Source organism: Oreochromis niloticus, linkage group LG8 (assembly GCF_001858045.2).
Source record: "Oreochromis niloticus isolate F11D_XX linkage group LG8, O_niloticus_UMD_NMBU, whole genome shotgun sequence".
Lineage (NCBI taxonomy): Eukaryota > Metazoa > Chordata > Actinopteri > Cichliformes > Cichlidae > Oreochromis > Oreochromis niloticus.
In genome coordinates, this window is record NC_031973.2 from 27719524 (window position 1) to 27738998 (window position 19475).

At 42.7% G+C, this 19475-nt stretch overlaps 1 protein-coding gene across 1 annotated transcript in view; it reads right to left on the reverse strand.

The window, feature by feature from the left end:
* The window catches only part of ryr2a (ryanodine receptor 2a (cardiac)), a 267874-nt gene that overhangs the window by 87947 nt on the left and 160452 nt on the right, over positions 1–19475 (reverse strand). The window contains exons 70-86 of the mRNA XM_025909791.1: positions 16342–16472; positions 15560–15687; positions 15144–15336; positions 12909–12991; positions 12453–12610; positions 12209–12296; positions 8904–8996; positions 8632–8802; positions 8061–8120; positions 6731–6865; positions 6410–6522; positions 6102–6198; positions 5841–5953; positions 3812–3863; positions 1232–1279; positions 1029–1128; positions 542–621 (exon numbers count right to left, since the gene is read on the reverse strand). Of these exons, the coding sequence (XP_025765576.1) occupies positions 542–621; positions 1029–1128; positions 1232–1279; positions 3812–3863; positions 5841–5953; positions 6102–6198; positions 6410–6522; positions 6731–6865; positions 8061–8120; positions 8632–8802; positions 8904–8996; positions 12209–12296; positions 12453–12610; positions 12909–12991; positions 15144–15336; positions 15560–15687; positions 16342–16472 (1843 nt within the window). The remainder of the gene's footprint in view (positions 1–541; positions 622–1028; positions 1129–1231; positions 1280–3811; positions 3864–5840; positions 5954–6101; positions 6199–6409; positions 6523–6730; positions 6866–8060; positions 8121–8631; positions 8803–8903; positions 8997–12208; positions 12297–12452; positions 12611–12908; positions 12992–15143; positions 15337–15559; positions 15688–16341; positions 16473–19475) is intronic.

A 19475-nucleotide genomic window follows, 5' to 3' on the forward strand; every position in this document is an offset into this window, starting at 1 on the left:
GCATATGAGGAGGCACCTTCAGTGAGAAATCTGGTGATAACAACCCGGAAAGGCTAAATTGTAAATAAAGAACAGTGCATCTTAAAACACTGTGTGTCTTGCTGGGCAACATAACACAAAGGTGTGTTGCAGTACACCATAGTATCAATTTCAGCCCTTACGTCGCTGCATTCTCAAGATTTTCATAAAATTTGACCTCTGAACCCCGACCTTGAAGCCAAGGTTACTGAGATTTGAACTCATCTGATATCTTTAATAGATACACCCATGGTGTCAATTTCAAAATTCTATGTTGCATCATTCTCAAGTTCACAAACGTAGGTGTCCACGTTGCCTGTCCACCCAGGGTGATGACAAAACCTTTTACAACTGAGAGGTAAAAATCTATGAGAAAAATTTTAAATTTCAGTGGAATAGATGCATTATATTTCACACGTACCAGTAACCTTGAATATGCTTTGTATAAATAACATTTGAAAATAGATAATATAGCTATAATCCAGCAGTCAATATAAATAACAGTGAAGTAGCGAAGCATTACCTGCTGTACGGTTGAGTTCCCACCATTGAGAATAGCTATGCCCAGTTTCAGAGTAGATGCCACCATGGGACCCATCTCACCTGGAGGAGAGGAACACCCACGTGAAATGACTATCACTAGCATTTGTTAGCTTTTTAAATTTGTTTATACAAGGCACAATTGAATTCTAACACAAACAAAAACTTTTATTATTTTACTAATATGTTTTGCACAGGATATTTTTAAACCAGAATGTCAGAGAGGTATCAACACATCCTGATTATTATCGGTTACAGTTCACATATTGTTATAATGTGAGAAGTACAGAAAAAAATCAACTGAAAAATCGAGAAGGCTCCCAAACAGTCATATCCAGAACAAATTACTTTTAACACATCAATGAGTAAGCAGGCATAGGGATTGGACAGCCTGGTTCTATCACAAGGGCCATAATATATTTGCCACCGCTGAGTTACAGTAAAGAGTAGGGGCGATAGGCAAGACTTACCTTTACTAGCACTGATGGTTTGGAGCACCATCTCAGCAGCGCCACGGTCGTGCAGCCGAGCCTGCTGATACAACAGCTTCTGCTTCTCCATCTCTTTTTCCTTTGTTAGAAAGGTGACACATATCATTGCAGACCATCTAAAAATGAAACTGCTAAAAACTTGAGGAGACTAGTGGAAGATTCAAGACCGATTGATCACCTACTTCAAAACTCTTCACTTCTCCATCGTCATCCTCTTCATCATGGCAACTCTGAAGGAAGGGAGAAAGGTGAAAAAAGCATACAAACTACAGACTGATTACTTCGGATAGATATAGCCACATCAGCGACGGGAAGTTCCAAAGCACTGAGGCATCAAACTGAGTATTTTCGGTGTCACCATCTTTGTTTTTTTAAACCAGATGTTACGAATGATGGGGAGGGCCGGTATCTGCTGCTTTGTGCAAAGATGAACAAGATGAAACTTGCCAGAGTTCTACAAAATGACCTGCAGAAGGCCCATCCATCCATCTCCCCAAGCAGAGAAGCCCAGACCTCCCTCTCCCCAGCCACCTCCTCCAGCTTGTCCGGGGAAACACCAAGGCGTTCCCAGGCCAGCCGAGAGATATAATCTCTCCAGCGTGTCCTGGGTCTGCCCCGGGGCCATCTCCCGGTGGGACATGCCCGGAAAACCTCACCCAGGAGGCGCCCAGGGGACATCCTTGTCAGATGCCCGAACCACCTCAACTGGCTCCTTTCGATGTGGAGGAGCAGCGGCTCTACTCTGGGCCCCTCCCGAATGGCTGAACTTCTCACCTATCTCTAAGGGAGAGGCCAGCCACCCTTCAGAGGAAGCTCATTTCCGCCGCTTGTATTCACAATCTCGTTCTTTCGGTCACTACCCACAGCTCGTGACTATAGGTGAGGGTAGATCGAACGGTAAATTAAGGGGCCACTGACATGAATGTCTCTGATCAACAATCAACAAACGACTTTATGATGGTGGCCTGGGGACAGAGCTTCTCTTGTCAACCCTCTGCTGACTGCCCAGCACCGTCTGGCATTTGCCGTAGAATACCAGAATGGTCCACCACTGGTGCCCTGTGCTTTTCACAGATGATAGCAGGTTCACCCTGAGCACATGTGACAGATGTGAAAGGGTCTAGAGAAGCTGTGGAGAACATTATGCCGCCTGTAACATCGTTCAGTATGACTGGTTGGGGGAGGCATATCCATGGACAGACGCACAAACCTCTAACAGACTAGGTAATGGCACCCTGACTCCCATTAAGTAATGGGATGAAATCCTTGGACTCACATCAGACCCTATGGTGATGCATTGGATCCTGGGTTCCTCCTGGTGCCTGACAATGCCTGGCCTCATGTGGCTCGAGTATGCATGTAGTTCCTTCGGAATGACAATGCCTGATACCACTAACTGCCCCCCATGCTCGGCTGACATAGATCCAATAAAACACCTCAACTTTTCCAGAAGTTCGGTGATACCCTGGTCCGGATCTGGCAGGAGATCCCCCAGGACACCATCCGTCTTCTCATTAGGAGCATGTCTGTCAGATCTTTCTGTCTGTCAGATCCATGCACACTTTGCCTGGCAAAGTGTGCAGTGAGATTGAGTCTCACATGCTTTAATTTTTTATTCGATGTGTAGGTGTTCACCACAAACAGTTTTTTTTTTTATTTTCGGGAACTTGGTTGATCCTAAAGCTAAACACACCATTCTTTGTGTTTATATATGTCATGATCCAGGTCAGTGTTCAGTGGTTTTCTGTCCTGGCCTTGCGCTCTGCATCTGCCTTTTGGGGTGGAGCCCTGGTTCAACACCTACACTTCTCCACGCGTTTTCCATCTGTGGCATTCAGCAAGACAGTATTTAAAACCAGTGTTGCCATCAGTTCTTCACCAGTTCGTTTCTTTGTTCATGCCAAGTACTTGATCTCTTTTGTGCCTTTAGCAATCTCGTCAAGTCACCACCTTACTCCTTCCTCTGGACGCTGGTCTCCACAGTCAAATCCCAGCTTCATTCTGCAACTTGCTTCTCTCGACTTAAATTACTCACTGCTCTCACCTGCCTGTCCTCCTGCCTGCTGCTTCCTCTGCATTACTAGAATACAAGGCTGGAACCCAACTCACTCACTCAACACTCAGAGGGCTACCCGCCTCCAGAGCCACCTGCAAGACTCCTCGTCAGAGATTTCCCTGCCACGTATTCATGTCTCACCATAGTTTATTCTGTGATTTCAATAAAACTTGTGAAATCTTATTTCCGCTCTGTTTTGTGTCTGCACTTATGTTCACTCCCACGTACTGCTCTCCCGGCCTTGACAGCATGAAGTGTCTGAAGAAATATACCCAGCAGACCCAATTCGGACTGCAATCACTAAGCAGTGATATATTAACAGTGTCCTAAACCAACAACAACTCTACCATCCAGAAGACTAGTTACTAGTAAACTGCTAGTGCTACTGTTAACAGTGCAGCTGCTAACATTTGGTTAATTTGCCACAGTTTGGTGCATCTGTTTTTAATTTCTTTTTTCCTCTCTTAGCTTTTCAGGCCACACTAAACTATTCTACACTGAAGGTAGGGGAGGTGCCAGTTGCAATAAGTGATTTGATTAGGCAGTACAGCGACCTGCAAGTAATCCATCAGCCCAAAAGCATCATCCCTGGTCGATGACATAAACAGCACACAGAACAATAACAGGTTTTTTTACCGTCTATGCTAAGCCAGCTATGTGAGTTTCAATTCAAAAGTGTTTAGTGTTGGTACTCAGCAACAGATACCTTAGCCATGATGTCTGCGTAGGCCATGTAGAGATGATCCTCATCCAGTTTACTGCAAAAACAAACACATTCACCAAAGTTAGCACAATTATAGCTGTATTAAGGAAAATAATTTTGGTGCACCACTGACTGAAATGACATCTTCTCATTTAATAGTTTTTCATTATTTTGATGAATATTTACATGTTTTATATTTCAGATTCTTTAAAATAGCCGCCCTTTGCTTTGATTACTGCTTTGCACACTCTTGGCATTCTCTCTCCATGAGCTTCATGAGGTCGTCACCTGAAATGGTTTTCCAAAAGTCTTGAAGGAGTTCCCAGAGATGCTGAGCACTTGTTGGTCCTTTTGCCTTCCCTCTGTGCTCCATCTCATCCCAAACCATCTCCATTGGGTTTAGGTCAGGTGACTGTGGAGGCCAGGCCTCCATCACTCTCCTTCTTGGTCAAACAGCCCTCACACAGCTTGGAGGTGTGTTTGGGCTCATTGTACTGTTGGAAAATAAATGATGGTCCAACTAAACACAAACTGGATGAGATGGCATGTCGCTGCAGGATGCTGTGGCAGCCATGCTGGTTCAGTGTGCCTTCAATTTTGAAAAAAATCCCAGCAATGGTGTCACCACCAAAGCACTCCCACACCATCACACCTCCTCCTCCATGCTTCACAGTGGGAACCATGCATGTGGAGACCATCCGTTCACCTTTTCTGCGTCACACAAAGACACGGTGGGTGGAATCAAAGATCTCAGATTTGGACTCATCAGACCACAGCACAGATTTCCACTGGTCTAATGTCCACTCCTTGTGTTTCTTGGCCCAAACAAATCTCTTCTGGTTGTTGCTTTTCCTTAGTCGTGGTTTCTTAGCAGCTATTTGACCATAAAGGCCTGATTCACACACTCTGAACAGTTGATGTAGAGATGTGTCTGCTACTGGAGCTCTGTGTGGCATCTATCTGGGCTCTAATCTGAGCTGCTGTTAACTTGCGATTTCTGAGCCTCGGGACTCGGATGAATGTATCCTCAGCAGCAGAGGTGACTCTTGGTCTTCCTTTCCTGGGGCGGTCCAGTTTTGTCATAGCGTTTTTTTGTGACTGCACTTGGGGACACATTCAGAGTTTTAGCAATTTCCCAGACTGACTGATGGGCTGTCATTTCTCTTTACTTACCTCATTGGTTGTTGCCATATTATAAATTAATACAGTTGTCAAACAGGGCTGTCAGCTGTGTACCAACCTGACTTCTGCACAACACACCTGATGGTCCCAACCCCATTAAGAAGGCAAGAAACTCCACAAATGAACCCTGACAAGCACACCTGTGAAATGAAACCATTTCAGGTGACTACATCACGAAGCTCCTTGAGATAGATGTGCTTGAAGCTGTTGTCCTGTGAGCTGCCTATCACACAAGCTGTTAACTCTCAGAACCTTGTCCTGTGATTCAGTCGTGTCTTTGGGTCTGCAGACCTCTTCCTGTCACAGTTTGTTTCTCAGTGCGTTTGATGGTGAAGGAAACTGTACTCACTGACACTTTGACTTTCTTTGTCAGGACAGACCTACATTTTTAAGTGTTATGATGGTCTCTCTCTCTTCCACTGTTAATGGTCTTTTTCTCACCATTTTTGTAGCAACACACTACTTACTGCAGTACAGTACTGTTCAGCTGATGCTCACAAGGGTATGGCACCACAGTGTGTTCAACACTGCTTTATGCAGACAGAGGGGGTTGGAATTAATCCAAGTTGGAACACCTGTAGGAATTAGTAGCAGCAGCTTTCAAGGCTTGATCAACCTTCACTGCTGCAGAACAGCTTTGAATTGTTAACTCATGTTGTGTCCCTGAAAAAGGCCTTTTGGTATAATTCTGAAATGTACATTATTTTTCAGTTTTGGGTAACCTAACCTCTGGCAGCTCACCACTTACCTTTGTACCATTTCAAGCTATTCATTGGACTTTAACGACATGAACTGCAACAAATAACTGGAAAAATAGGGACTTTTAACAGGTAGTGTGTAAAATACACACCATTTTTCTGTTAGGGCTGTTCTGCTGAACAGCTGGATGAGCTGATGCAGGGGATCTATGTGTTTGTGTTTCTGCCCCTCCTCTTCCTCAGATGGCTCTTGTTCACCTGGTTTCTGAAATCAACACACATTCACAAAGTGCTAAAACTCTGCTATACACTGAAGAAATTAACACATAATTTGCCTTCAAAACAAGTAAAAATTCCAGAGTAGTCAGAAGAATTCCACTTGTTTTGTTTTTTTTTAAATGAAATTAACTTACAGCGAGGTCTTCTATGAGTTTATCTTCAAAGTAGTGCTCCTCTGTCTCGATCCAGGACTTTTCATAGCCCTGCAGGAACAAGTTTACAGCCCGGTGCCTAGTATGAGAGAGATACATGGATGACTAATAACTGTTTATCTACCCATCTTCTGCTGCTTATAAAGGGCTGCACTGTAGGTGCAACATATATCCACAACCTTTCCTCACTAGCCCGAGGTGTGGCTGTAGATGAGGGTGGGAAAATAATAAAGTGCAGAATTTTAAATATTTCTTCTTCATTTTACATGTGTGTGTGTTTGAGAACATACCTTGGCAAGTTATAGAGTGGTGCCATCCTGAAGCAAGCGACGACAGCTCTCTTCCTCTGTTTTGAAAGCAGTTTGTGCCACACAGCCTTCTTACTGCGCTGAGGATGCTCCACCTGAAGACACAAACTGAACCACTCAGTATACTAGATATTTAGTTGGTGTACCTTACCATCTGGAAGCCATATTATCCTGGAGAAGTATGTGGTCAGCTTTAATAAAGACCAATCATCTAGTTTAAGAGGACCGTGGGGTACCTTAAAGCTATACTCTCTACGTTGGCACAAAAATGCGCAAAATCAACTCAAACTTGAATATATAGACCTGCTCCAGGTGGAAGAGGACATGACCAATATCCAGGATTCTCTCCACAGTCTTCTCTGGGTCAGTAGTATCCTCATAGTGGTTTGGGAGGTCTCTGTACAGAGCCATCTGCCAACGAATTGCTGGGTCCTCTGACTTTGTAAGACACACAGAGGAAATGCATGACTCTATTGGCCTATTCACAAGGTTAAGCACCTTTGTGAATATATAAATATATAGTACCAACCAACATCTACCAACTGGTTTACATCTGTCTCGACTTTAACAAAACAAAAGCCAAAACACAGAAACACCACATGTAAAGCTCATGATTCAGTAGCTTGTGTAACTACCTTGCTGGCAATAACTTGAATTGGTTGTTTTTTTGTATGACTTCATAAGTCTTTAAAATCATTGTGGCAGAATTTTGGCCCACCCTTGTTTATAACGTTGCTTCAGTTGATTTAGGTTTGAAGCCATTCATTTACGCACAGCACTCTTAAGGTCCTGCTACTTTCAGTATTTCAGTCACTCTATAACTTCAGATTCAGTTCTTTTTCCTGCTGGTGTGTTTGGGATGATTGTCCTGTTTCCTGACCCAGTGTGGGTGAAGCTTTAGCTGTCAAGTAGATGGCTTCACATATGACTCTGGAATATACAGTGTATCAAAAATAAATCATACACTTTCAAAAGGCTGTATTTTAAGCTTACACTAAATTTAAAATACATGGCTGAATATAAAGTTTTACATACAAAATGTTCAATGTTTATGAATAATCAATGAAATACGTCATCCCATAGTTCACTGTAGTCACTGCAGCCACTGCTGTTGTAATGCAATTGTTCCGGGTGAATGGCTGCAGAATGAAAGCACTTTGAAATCGAATGATTCTTTTTGATACAGCCTGTACTCTCCCGTACAGACGAGTTTAGTGATGTTAGTGGGATAGGGGCTATGTGGAGTGATAGAGTTCCTTCAATCACTTGTTGACAGATTGAATTTCCTATTCTATATCTTTCGGATAACCTATGATATCACTGTGAAGTAGCCTTATTTATCTTATGGACATAAAGGTTCATCAGTTCGTTTAGGTCCTCTTACTCTAGATTTGTGTGAAATTTAAACTGAATCTGAGTACTTGACTCTAAATTTTGCGAGTTTGCCCACCGACCATCAAAATCGAATCACTTCATCCTTGTGCCAGATTTGAAGAATTTCTCTTAAACCAGTCCTTTGATATTACTTTCACAAGAATAAGATAAACTGACAACAACCTGACACCATGGCAAAATCTAAGCCCAGAGGCATAATGTGTAAGTATACTTTAAGTAACTTGTGTCCTTTTCTTACCTTTCCTTGTAAATGTAGGTTGTTCCTGATGACCTCTCGAACTTCGTCCTCTGTGTCTTTCTGCAAAAGAATTATTAACTTCGATCAAACAACAGGTATTCTGTGACCTACAAAATCCTATCAAAGATGTCATGAGCAAAAAATATTTATTCAGTAATTAGTAATGAAAATTTTACAAAGCTAAGGCAGAGTTATTTTGCTGTTACTAAAGGTTGACCTCAGGAATACCAATACTGCAAATAATTGATTGTTATTGTCATACACCTCACCCCAACCAGTCATGGTAGATAGCCGCACCTCCCTGAGCTTGGTCCTGCCAAAGGTTTTTCCCTCCCACTGGCACCAAAGCGCTTGTTTAAAGGGGGGTCGTATGATTGTTGGGCTTTTATCTGCTTTCTTTGTATCATTGTAGGGTCATTACAGTATAAAGCGCCTTTAGGCAGTCATTGTCATTTGGTGATTTATAAATAAAATTGAACTGAACTGAAATACACAGAAACAGTTAAATGAATCATATCTACTTTTATAATGAAACAGTTCTTTCTGTAATCTGTTAGCACTACTATGCTACCTGAGTGAAGCGGTTCTTAGCCAGTGCGATAAGCTCTTGTTCTCCTGGAGCACAAATGTTGAGTCCCACGGGCAGCAGGCGCTTTAGAGTAGCAACAATCAAACTTGTCTGCATCGAGTATCGATCACCTTTTCTCTTCATCTTCTTCCTCTCCTGGTCTGAAACTATTCCCTGTGGCAAAGTCAAACATTAAACAGGCATAATTTAATTTTAAAATAAGGTCACTGGTATGCACATGTCCTCAAATGTCTCCAGCATCTATGTGTCTGTACCTTTGACATCTTGCACTTGGTGTCAGTGATAAGGAAGGACATGTTGTTAATTTCATTCTGGACCACAAAGTTCTGCTCTTCTCTCTTGAAGTTCTATAGACAGAAAACAGGACTTTCTTAAATTAAAGCACAGTTGTATTATGTGTTGTACTGTCTTTGAAAAGAAGGCAACTGAACATTTTTTTGGTTTGTAAAGACATTTTACTTCTCATTAAGAGGCTTCTTCAGTTCTAAAACAACTGATGAGAGTCCCAGGTATTTAATACCTATTGGATTGTTGTCCTGGGGTCAGTGACCCACTGTTAACCATGTGAGTCACCTTGAGTCAAGGTATGAAAAAATTCATGGGTCTAACAAGGTATTCATGGGTGTGAATACCTTGTTAGACTTGCTCCACCCCCCACCATGTGAGCTATGCTTGCAACTTGCAGACAGCAACATTTATATATTTAATTACATTGTTTTCAAGTGAGCTCCTGTCATTGATGACACACTTCCTAATTTATAATGTGAATCTACTGATGTCAGATGCCAGCAGCAGTAATGTAGTGCATTATATAGCTTTCTATCCAGTGAATTAGCATAAAAGTAGCTTTGATGGTGTTTTTCCTGGAAATTTTAATAAAAGTATAAAATCACTGCTAAATGCTTTAGTCTAACAATAAGTTAGGTTAAGGTTTTAACTCATTACTCATCTTTTCAGGTAAACTCTCCATTAGTTGTTTTTAAACTGAAGAACACATAGATCACAATTGATGGTGTACAGTTAAGCATCTTTTGTCATTTTTCTCCACCAAACTGGATTTTACAGTCAAGATCTAATTGAAGTGTAGACTTTCAGCTTTAATTCAATGGTTAATCAAATTATTGCAAATTAATACACATTTTTAGGAATTACATCAAATTTGATCCACTAGTCCTAATTTTCAGAGACTCAAAAGTAATGGGACAACTGACTGATACACTGATTTAAGGTAAGGATCACCTGTTTTGATTTCTCAAGTGCATTTAACATCATCCAGCCACAGCTATTGAGGGAGAAACTACAGGAAACATGTCCTCAGTAGATTACTGAATACCTCACAGACAGGCCACAGTATGTGAGACTGGGCAGTGCTCAGTCTAATATGGTGTTGTGCAGTGCAGGAGCTCCACAAGGAATTATGCTGCCAACATTCCTGTTCACCTTGTATACCTCAGACTTTCAGTACAATGCCGGGTCATACAATCATCATAAATATTCGGATAATTGCTGTTGGCAGGAGGAGGCGCACAGAACACATATATATAATTTGTAGAATCTTGAAGAAATCTTCTACTTCTGATTGTAAATAACACTAAAGAGATAGTCATTGGCTTCAGAAGGTACAGCTGAGTAAGTCTAGTACTGTACTGCATTTTGTTAGATTATGCTGTATTATATTGAATCTTAATCCATGGTACTGTATTCTATTGTACTGGGCTATACTGCATTGTATAATAGAAAGCACTTTGAGTGCTGAACTGAGTAGAAAGGGACTAAAAAAGTATCACACCATTGAAAATAACTATTTATTGTCCTGTAGTGTTTTGCATTGTACTGTACTGTATTTTAGGTTTCATCAAAATGTGCCTGAAGTTTACATGTGATAAATAAGCAAATGAAAAAAGGTATGTTGGCCACTGTAATTGGCCACCTGTTTGGCCACAGTATCCATGATGCCATCTTTGTCCACCATAGTCAGAAGATCACCTTCATCAAAGTGCTCATGGGTAGCTTATCTGCAATCAGTATATTCACCTAAATGTTTCACATTATAACAAACCTCCCATCCACGAGTCAACATGTAGAAAAATAATTCCTCTTACATTTGCATCGACTGTTATGGTTTAAAGCCAAAGCAAAGACTGCTATCTTAGTTTTCAACAGTTTTGACAGATTGTGGTAAATGCTTAACTGCAATGTCAATAGATAGATAGCTGCTCTTCTCTTCTGTTTTAGCTTGAAAATGTAATATTAGTTATTTCAGGTTTAATAAATCAGCGATATAAAGATCAATCCCAGCTGACCCTCTTAGGGACATTTTCAGTTATATGTTTTTATGGGCAGCCCGGTGGTTAGCACTGTTGCCTTCCTATGTTTGCATACTCTGGTTTCCTCCCACAGTACAAAGACATGCAGTTAGTGGGTTTAGGTTACCTGGTGATTCTAAACTTATCACAGGTGTGAATGTGAGTGAATGATGGTCTCGCTGTGTTAGCCCTGTGTCAGATTGGCGCCCTATGGCAGGGGTGTCCAACTGCAGGCCTCGAGGGCCGGTGTCCTGCAGCTTTTAGATGTGTCCTTGATCCAACACAGCTGGTTTAAATGACTAAATGACCTCCTCAACATGTCTTGAAGTTCTCCAGGCCGTTTATCAATGCCCAAGTACGCGAGTACGTACTCGCGTTCTCGGTGAGTACGTACTCGCCGAGAACGCACGGGAGTACGTACCCGCCGAGAACGCGAGCACGGACTCGCGATATGTATAATTGGAACACCTGCGTACGTGATGATGTCACAGGTCCGGAGTTTTTACTGCCGTCCCCTCCTAATTTAACTGTGAGTAACATGTTATGAAGCTTAACTGTAATCACAGCCAAACCGGTTTACTCAGGAACAAATAAAACACTGAAATAAACCAAACATTAACATTTAGAAGTGATCTAAGTGACTTATATATCATTTTTAACCTCAGTAGTGAAACCTCTATTAATAAAAATAGTGTACATGTACATACGTGTACATACCTTAATAAAAACAAGCAGGTGAGATGTTAGAACGCTTTTATTTCTATTCTAGTGGACACTCAATACTATAGACAGCTGCTGGGGTTTCTTTAACCTGAGTAGTGAGAAGTCCGCGAGGGGGGTGGGGTGGGGTGGGGGTGGGTTGAAAACGATGTGCCAGGAGTCCGCTGTTGAGTTTTGGACGAAATGCATTCTGGGATATATAGCTGTCCCAAGTCCACACCGATGCATGCTCGATAAAACGGGCGGATCGAGAACACATCCGGGACTTTTTCGCGTTCTCGGTTTGATGCGTACTTTGAATTGGAACAGTACTTGGTCTCCGACTGATGACGTATCACGAGTACACGAGAACGCAAGTACGCACAAGTACGCATATTGATAAACGCCCCCAGAGTCCCAGCAATAAACTAAGTTGATTCAGGTGTGTTGGCCCAGGGTGAGATCTAAAACCCGCAGGACACCGGCCCTTGAGGCCTGGAGTTCCCCAACCCTGCCCTATGGGATGGATAGTTATGTTGCAGTCATTTTCTTACGTGAGACTTGGCCCAGAAGATAAAAACCTCAGCCACCATTCGGAACAGCTCCTCTGCCTCTGGATTGGACTCTTTAAGCCATCTGGCCCTGTCAGTATATCAGCACAGTAAGTGACATGCCGAAACCAATCATTCTTTTTCCAAAACTGCAGCTTCGTCTTAGTGACTAAGCTTCTGTATCAGATGGTCTAAATTCACTCCACTCAATGAGCTGAAGGTCACTTGTTCAGTCACAACACTGTACCTGTTGTAGTCAACGAATCGTATGAGGAGAGGGTAGAAGGCATACAGGTCTCTGACCAGGATAGTAAATTGGTCCATGATGAGAAGCTCTGTCTCTGACATCTCACCCCTCCCCTCCGCCTTGCTATGTTCTTCATCCATCAGCACAACAGCTGCTTTCTAAAGAATACAGTAATAGATGTTTCTATATTAAGCAGCACTGTGTGCTTTAATCTTTGTGACTATTTTATTAAGTAGTAGGAGTGTTCGCATAGGGCACTTTTTCCATTTTAAAAACATACTAATAGATATTTAGTTAAGAAATATATATACGTAAATAAATTTCATTTAAAAAATTCAAAAGAATTCAAGAAAGTGTTAGAAAAGACAACAAGCAGTGAATGTGACCTAGTTTTATAGTCTGTTTAATGAGTTGCACCACTTCCAGGCAGTATATTATAATAAAGGTGAGACTTACTTTTTTGAGTTTCTCCATCAAGGGCAAGAAGTGGGTCTTTAACAGCTGAGGTTTGGCTTTGCTGATAATTGGCTGGGAGAAGACTTGGGGACATGAACAGAGATGGTGTTAAAATGCAAAATGTGAATCTATGTACATTTGAATATCATATAATGATTAGCAGCAGGCAAAAAGAATTAAACTAACATTAGTTTGAGGATGCTTATGTAAATTGATCCTGAAGAGAGTTTTTATTTAACTTTACAAAAAGTGCAGAAAAAAGAAAATGAAAGAAAATGAAACACCCTCTTGCGTAAAATGTAACTTTTGTCTTCCATTGTGTCCCCCTCTTAACACAATTACAAGAACTGCTGTTACTGACTATATTTTCTTTTTAAGAGGAAACCTAAATTGCAAAAGACTTAAGGGGTTAACTGGAGAGAATAAGCTCATTTCTTTTAAAATAATTGTTTCCTCCAGTGCTGTAGTGTTTTATCAAACAATTAAATGGCAATCCCCAGCATTTGGAGCACCCTCTAATGAGGTGTGTGCATTGGTTTAAAAATGTGGAAAAAAAAACATACCTCTGCCTGCACACCTAAAGCAATGAACACTTTGCCAAACCTAACTAACCTGCCTCTACAAACCAGAGTTCATGTCTCATGTCATATTGTTTTATTTTTGCCTTGTGCATCACTGTGAGCTGCTAATATTAGCCATTCTTATATTTTGCTTGTTCTTATGTTATTGTATTTTTGCACACCTCTGTTGCTTGTGAAGCTCGCACACAAGAATTTCACTTGTATGTACTGTACCAGTGTACCTGGACATGTGATGTGACAATAAAAGTGATTTGATTTGATTTGATTTGATTTGATATTATGTTCCATTAACAAATAAACTATCCATCCATCGATCTTCTCCCGGCTACTTGGGGCCAGGTTGCAGGGCAGCAGCCTAAGCAGAGAAGCCCAGACCTCCCTCTCCCCAGCCACCTCCTCTAGCTTGTGTGGGGAAACACCAAGACGTTCCCAGGCCAGCCAAGAGATAAACTCTCTTCACCATGTCCTGGTTCTGCCCCGGGGCCTCCTCTCAGTGGGACATGCCCAGAATACTTCACCAAAGAGGTACCCATCCTTGTCAGATGCACAACCACCTCAACTGTCTCTTTTTGATGTGGAGAAATAGCGGCTCTACTCTGAGCCGCTACGAAAAGTTGAATTCCTCTCTAATGGACATGCAAGCCGCCCTTCAGAGAAAGCTTATTCCCACCACTTGCATCTGCAGTCTCATTCCTTCTAAAATCAAGAGCTTCGCTTTTATGTTTAGCTCTCTTTCTACCATGGTGGACCAATACAGCATCCACATCCCTGCAGCTGCAGCACAAGTTTCACTGCGATGTTTCATTCTCTTAGCAGAGCTTTAAAATATATTGTTCCCCTGAATGAAAAGAAAAGAAAAACAAAAGAAGAGCTACTAGTTTTAGATTTATGTTGCAGTAACTAGTCAGTTTTAACTCCAACATACACTAAATTGCCAAAAGTATTCAATCTTCCATCCAAGTCATTGAATTCAGGTGTATACCAATCAAGCAGCTAGGCATGCAGACTGCTTCTACAAACACTGGGTCGATCTTAGGAGTTTAATGAAGTCCAGCATCATACTGTGATACTGTTCAACAAGTCCACTCATGAAATTCTCTCTCTTCAACTCTACCACAAAGTGGCTGGATGTGTAAAGTCACAGTATCAGTCAATCACTACAGACCTCCAGTCTTCATGTTCAAGAACATTAAGCAACAGCCTAGAGAGCTTCATGGAATGGTTTCCATGGCTGAGCATCTGCATCCCAGTCTTACATCACCAAGCACAATGCAAAGTGTCAGACTAAAGTTATCACCCATGAACTCTAGAGGAGTGGAGACGTGTTCGCTGGAGTGATGAATCACATCTCTCTGGCAATGCAATTGCTGAGTCTGAGGAGAACAGTACTTGTCTGACTGCACTGTGGCAAACATAAAGTTTGGTGGAGGGGGAGGATTATATTGTGGGGTTGTTTTTCAATTGGGTTCGGCTGTTAATACTTCAGCATATTAAGACATATTGGACAATTTCATGCTCCCATCTTTGGAGACAGCCCCTGTCCAACGTGACCCCACAAAGCCAGGTTCATAAAAACATGGATGAGCGAGTTTGATGAATCTTGTGAATCAGTGAATTTTATTTTAGTGTTCAACATTAGCGAGTTAAAATTTACCAGCCAGTCTCTTCATCCAGGCGCCCTCATCTATTCCCAGGTTGTTGTAGATGATCTTGAGAATGTTTCCCAGCAGAGTGTTCATGTATTCAGAGGTCACAGAGGTGCAGCAGTTGTTGGCTTTGTCTGGGTCGCTTTCCGGTCCATGTTCCCACCAGTGAGACATATAGCTGCACAACATCGGCAAGACCACCTACAGCAGTAGAAACAAAGCAAAAATAATGAGCTTTGCAAAGCTTCACAGTCGGATGGGTTTAATCAGCAATGTCTTTTTTTACCCATCTTTGGCTCTGAAGTGTTCACTACAGGACAAATATCCACTTATTTTGGTTCCGTGGCCAATTTTTCGATGACATGAAGCAACTTAAGGAAAGAATATCAAAGGTGATACTGTAGTTATTAATCATTAGAGTTACCTCCATAACATGAGGCATCTGTGTGTACTTCATGCCGGACTCTGCTAGCTCTACAATTTCCTCCAAAGACTTCTCCAAATTGGGGATCAGTGAACAAACCTCCCCAACCTGCCCAGGAAGGCCTAGAGCTGAGAGGTGGAAAGAGTAGTGGAATGAAAACAGAATAAATTAAACATAATGTGATTTGATTTGTGATTTTTGACACTGATGAGTTCTCAGACCACAGCCATCGTTTAGCTTTGGATTAATGTTTTTTTATTTGAAATACACAACTGGAGAATCTGTTACTCAGACAAATGTAGAATAGACAGTTGCAAAAGTATTCAAACCACTTTGTGGTACTTCCTGTTATAGTAGGTGTCTCCAAGAGATACAAACACCATGTATATACTGCACACTCCAGTTTTTTCATAGTTTACTAAGACATAAGACACTTCTCGAAACCTTCCTCCCTTTCCTCAATCAACCCAGACATGTTTTATGTAATGTTTTGGTTTTACCAAAGAGTTAACATGTGTAAACAGAGTTAAGAGTGACATGACGGCAGGGTCACAACAAACATTTCTGTTTGTTTCTGAAATGTACAGTAAAAGCTAGTTGGTGGGGTATGTAGTGTAATGTGTATTCATAGGTTCCAGTTTTAGTAAAATATAAAGGCTCAAAGAAACATGCAGTCCTGTGACAAAGTACAGCCCTCAGTGCTCGCTGAAATGTCACTCTAAGAAAGTACAGTTACCTCTGGATTTGTATGTTCCATCATTTTCTTTATGTACATGTCTCACCTGCTCTGTCTTTGCTTCCTTTGCTGTTATAGATGGAAAAGCTGTTAAACTTGTTCATGTGAGGCTCAAGAAAGGCAACAGGGAATGCTGCTGCGAAGGCTGCTAAACACTTTCCCATTGCTGGACGTTGTCTGGAAAAGAAACAGAGAGCTCATGATAATAGTCAAAAACAATTCTTTTACTACCATCAGTGATTGATTAAAAAAAATGTAGGTTATCTAATTATGGTAAAAGCAAGTTTGTTTGTTTTTTGCTTAAGACTGAATAGGGCTGGCTATAAACTGGGACCTGTCACGTCTGGTGGGCTAGATGAGTTGTTTTGTATATATTGTATATAGATGGCCAAATGAAGCTTTCTGAACCTCGTATTGAAAAACGGTTCATTACTCTAAGCTTGTCAACACAGTCCTCTTTGGTGACATCTGGTGGCCAAAAATATAGAGCAGCTTGAGTCCATAACTCATAAAGGACTGCTTCATTATGATTCAACTGACAGCTTCTGTTTAATTTCATGTGACAATTCTGTCTAATATCGAGCTGATATGGTGCTTTGAACATGTATTTTTGGGGGGGTAAAAAAATTATGTTCCTATGTCTCTCTTAATAATAAATAATTTCTATGAATACACCATCCTTCTTTAAACATGGAGTGTTCTCCTTATGCTTGTGACTTCTTGGTGTTTAAAAATACACTATATATACAAAAAAAAACCCAAAAAATTCCCACTCGCCCCTGTGGGCGGTTAATCCTTCAAGCTCGGGTCCTCTACCAGAGGCCTGGGAGCTTGAGGGTCCTGCAGTATCTTAGCTGTTCCCAGGACTGCGCTCTTCTGGACAGAGATCTCCGATGTTGTTCCCGGGATATGCTGGAGCCACTCACCTAGCTTGGGAGTCACCACACCTAGTGCTCCGATTACCACTGGGACCACCATTATTTTCACCCTCCACATCTTCTCGAGCTCTTCTCTGAGCTCTTGGTATTTCTCCAGCTTCTCGTGTTCCTTCTTCCTGATGTTGCTGTCATTCGGAACCGCTACATCGATCACTACGGCCATCTTCTTCTGTTTGTCTATCACCACTATGTCCGTTTTGGTTAGCCACCACCATTTTGTCCGTCTGTATCTGGAAGTCCCACAGGATCTTAGCTCGGTCATTCTCCATCACCCTTGGGGCCATCTCCCATTTTGACCTCGGGACTTCCAGGTTATACTCGGCACAGATGTTTCTGTACACTATGCCGGCCACTTGGTTATGGCGTTCCATGTATGCCTTGCCTGCTAGCATCTTGCACCCTGCTGTTATGTGCTGGATTGTCTCTGGGGCATCTTTACACAGCCTGCACCTGGGGTCTTGCCTGATGTGATAGACCCCAGCCTCTGTGGATCTTGTGCTCAGAGCTTGTTCCTGTGCTGCCATGATTAGTGCCTCTGTGCTGTCTTTCAGTCCAGCTTTGTCCAGCCACTGGTCGGATTTCTGGATATCAGCCACCTCCTCTATCTGCCGGTGGTACATACCGTGCAGGGGCCTGTCCTTCCATGATGGTTCCTCGTCTCCCTCCTCTTTCTTGGGTTTCTGCTGCCTGAGGTATTCACTGAGCACGCGGTCAGTTGGGGCCATTTTCGTGATGTATTCGTGGATGTTCGTTGTCTCGTCCTGGACTGTGGTGCTGACACTCACCAGTCCCCGGCCTCCTTCTTTCCACTTAGCGTACAGCCTCAGGGTGCTGGACTTGGGGTGAAACCCTCCATGCATGGTAAGGAGCTTTCTTGTCTTTATGTCAGTGGCTTCTATCTCCTCCTTTGGCCAACTTATTATACCAGCTGGGTACCTGATCACGGGCAGGGCGTAGGTGTTGATAGCCCGGATCTTGTTCTTACCGTTCAGCTGACTCCTCAGGACTTGCCTGACCCTCTGCAGGTACTTGGTGGTTGCAGCTTTTCTAGTGGCCTCTTCATGGTTCCCATTCGCCCGCGGGATCCCCAGGTACTTGTAACTGTCCTCTATGTCTGCAATGTTGCCTTCTGGTAATTTGATCCCCTCAGTTCTGACTACCTTCCCTCTCTTTGTTACCATCCGACTACACTTCTCCAGTCCGAACGACATTCTGATGTCATTGCTGTATATCCTGGTGGTGTGGATCAGTGAATCGATGTCTTGTTCACTCTTGGCATACAGCTTGATGTCATCCATGTACAGGAGGTGGGTGACAACTGCTCCATTCCGTAGTTGGTATCCGTAGCCGGTATCCGTAGCCAGTCTTGTCAATGATCGCACTGAGGGGGTTAAGGCCTATGCAGAACTGCAGTGGGGACAGGGCATCTCCTTGGTAGATCCCGCACTTGATGGTGACTTATGCTATGGGCTTGGAGTTGGCCTCTAGTGTTGTCCGCCACATCCCCACTGAGTTCCTGATGAAGGCTCTCAGGGTCCTATTGATCTTGTACAGTTTCAGGCATTCCAGGATCCAGGTGTGGGGCATTGAGTCATAGGCCTTTTTGTAATCAATCCAGGCAGTGCACAGGTTGGTCAATCTGGTCTTGCAGTCTCGGCTGACTGCTCGGTCTACCAGTAGCTGGTGTTTTGCGCCTCTAGTATTCTTGCCCATCCCTTTCTGTGCCCCACTCATGTATTGACCCATGTGCCTGTTCATCTTAGCCGCTATGATGCCTGACAGGAGCTTCCATGTAGTACTGAGGCAGGTTATTGGTCAGTAGTTGGAGGGGACCGGCCCCTTCTGGGGGTCCTTGGGGATCAGGACCGTCCGACCTTCGGTTAGCCATTCTGGGTGTCTCTCGTCAACTAGCAGCTGGTTCATTTGTGCTGCCAGGCGCTCGTGGAGTGCAGTCAGCTTCTTCAGCCAGTAGGCGTGAACCATATCAGGGCCTGGTGCTGTCCAACTCTTCATACTGGAGACCCTTTCTTGGATATCTGCCACTGTGATGATTACTGGACCCTGTTCAGGGAAGTCGCTGTGGTCTGCCCTCAGATCCACTAGCCACTGAGCATTGCTGTTATGGGTTGCATCCTTCTCCCATATGCTCTTCCAGTATTGTTCTGTCTCCAGCCTTGGTGGTGCTGTTCTCATATTGTTCCCCTGCCACTGAGAGTACACCTTGGCTGGTTTGGTGGAGAAC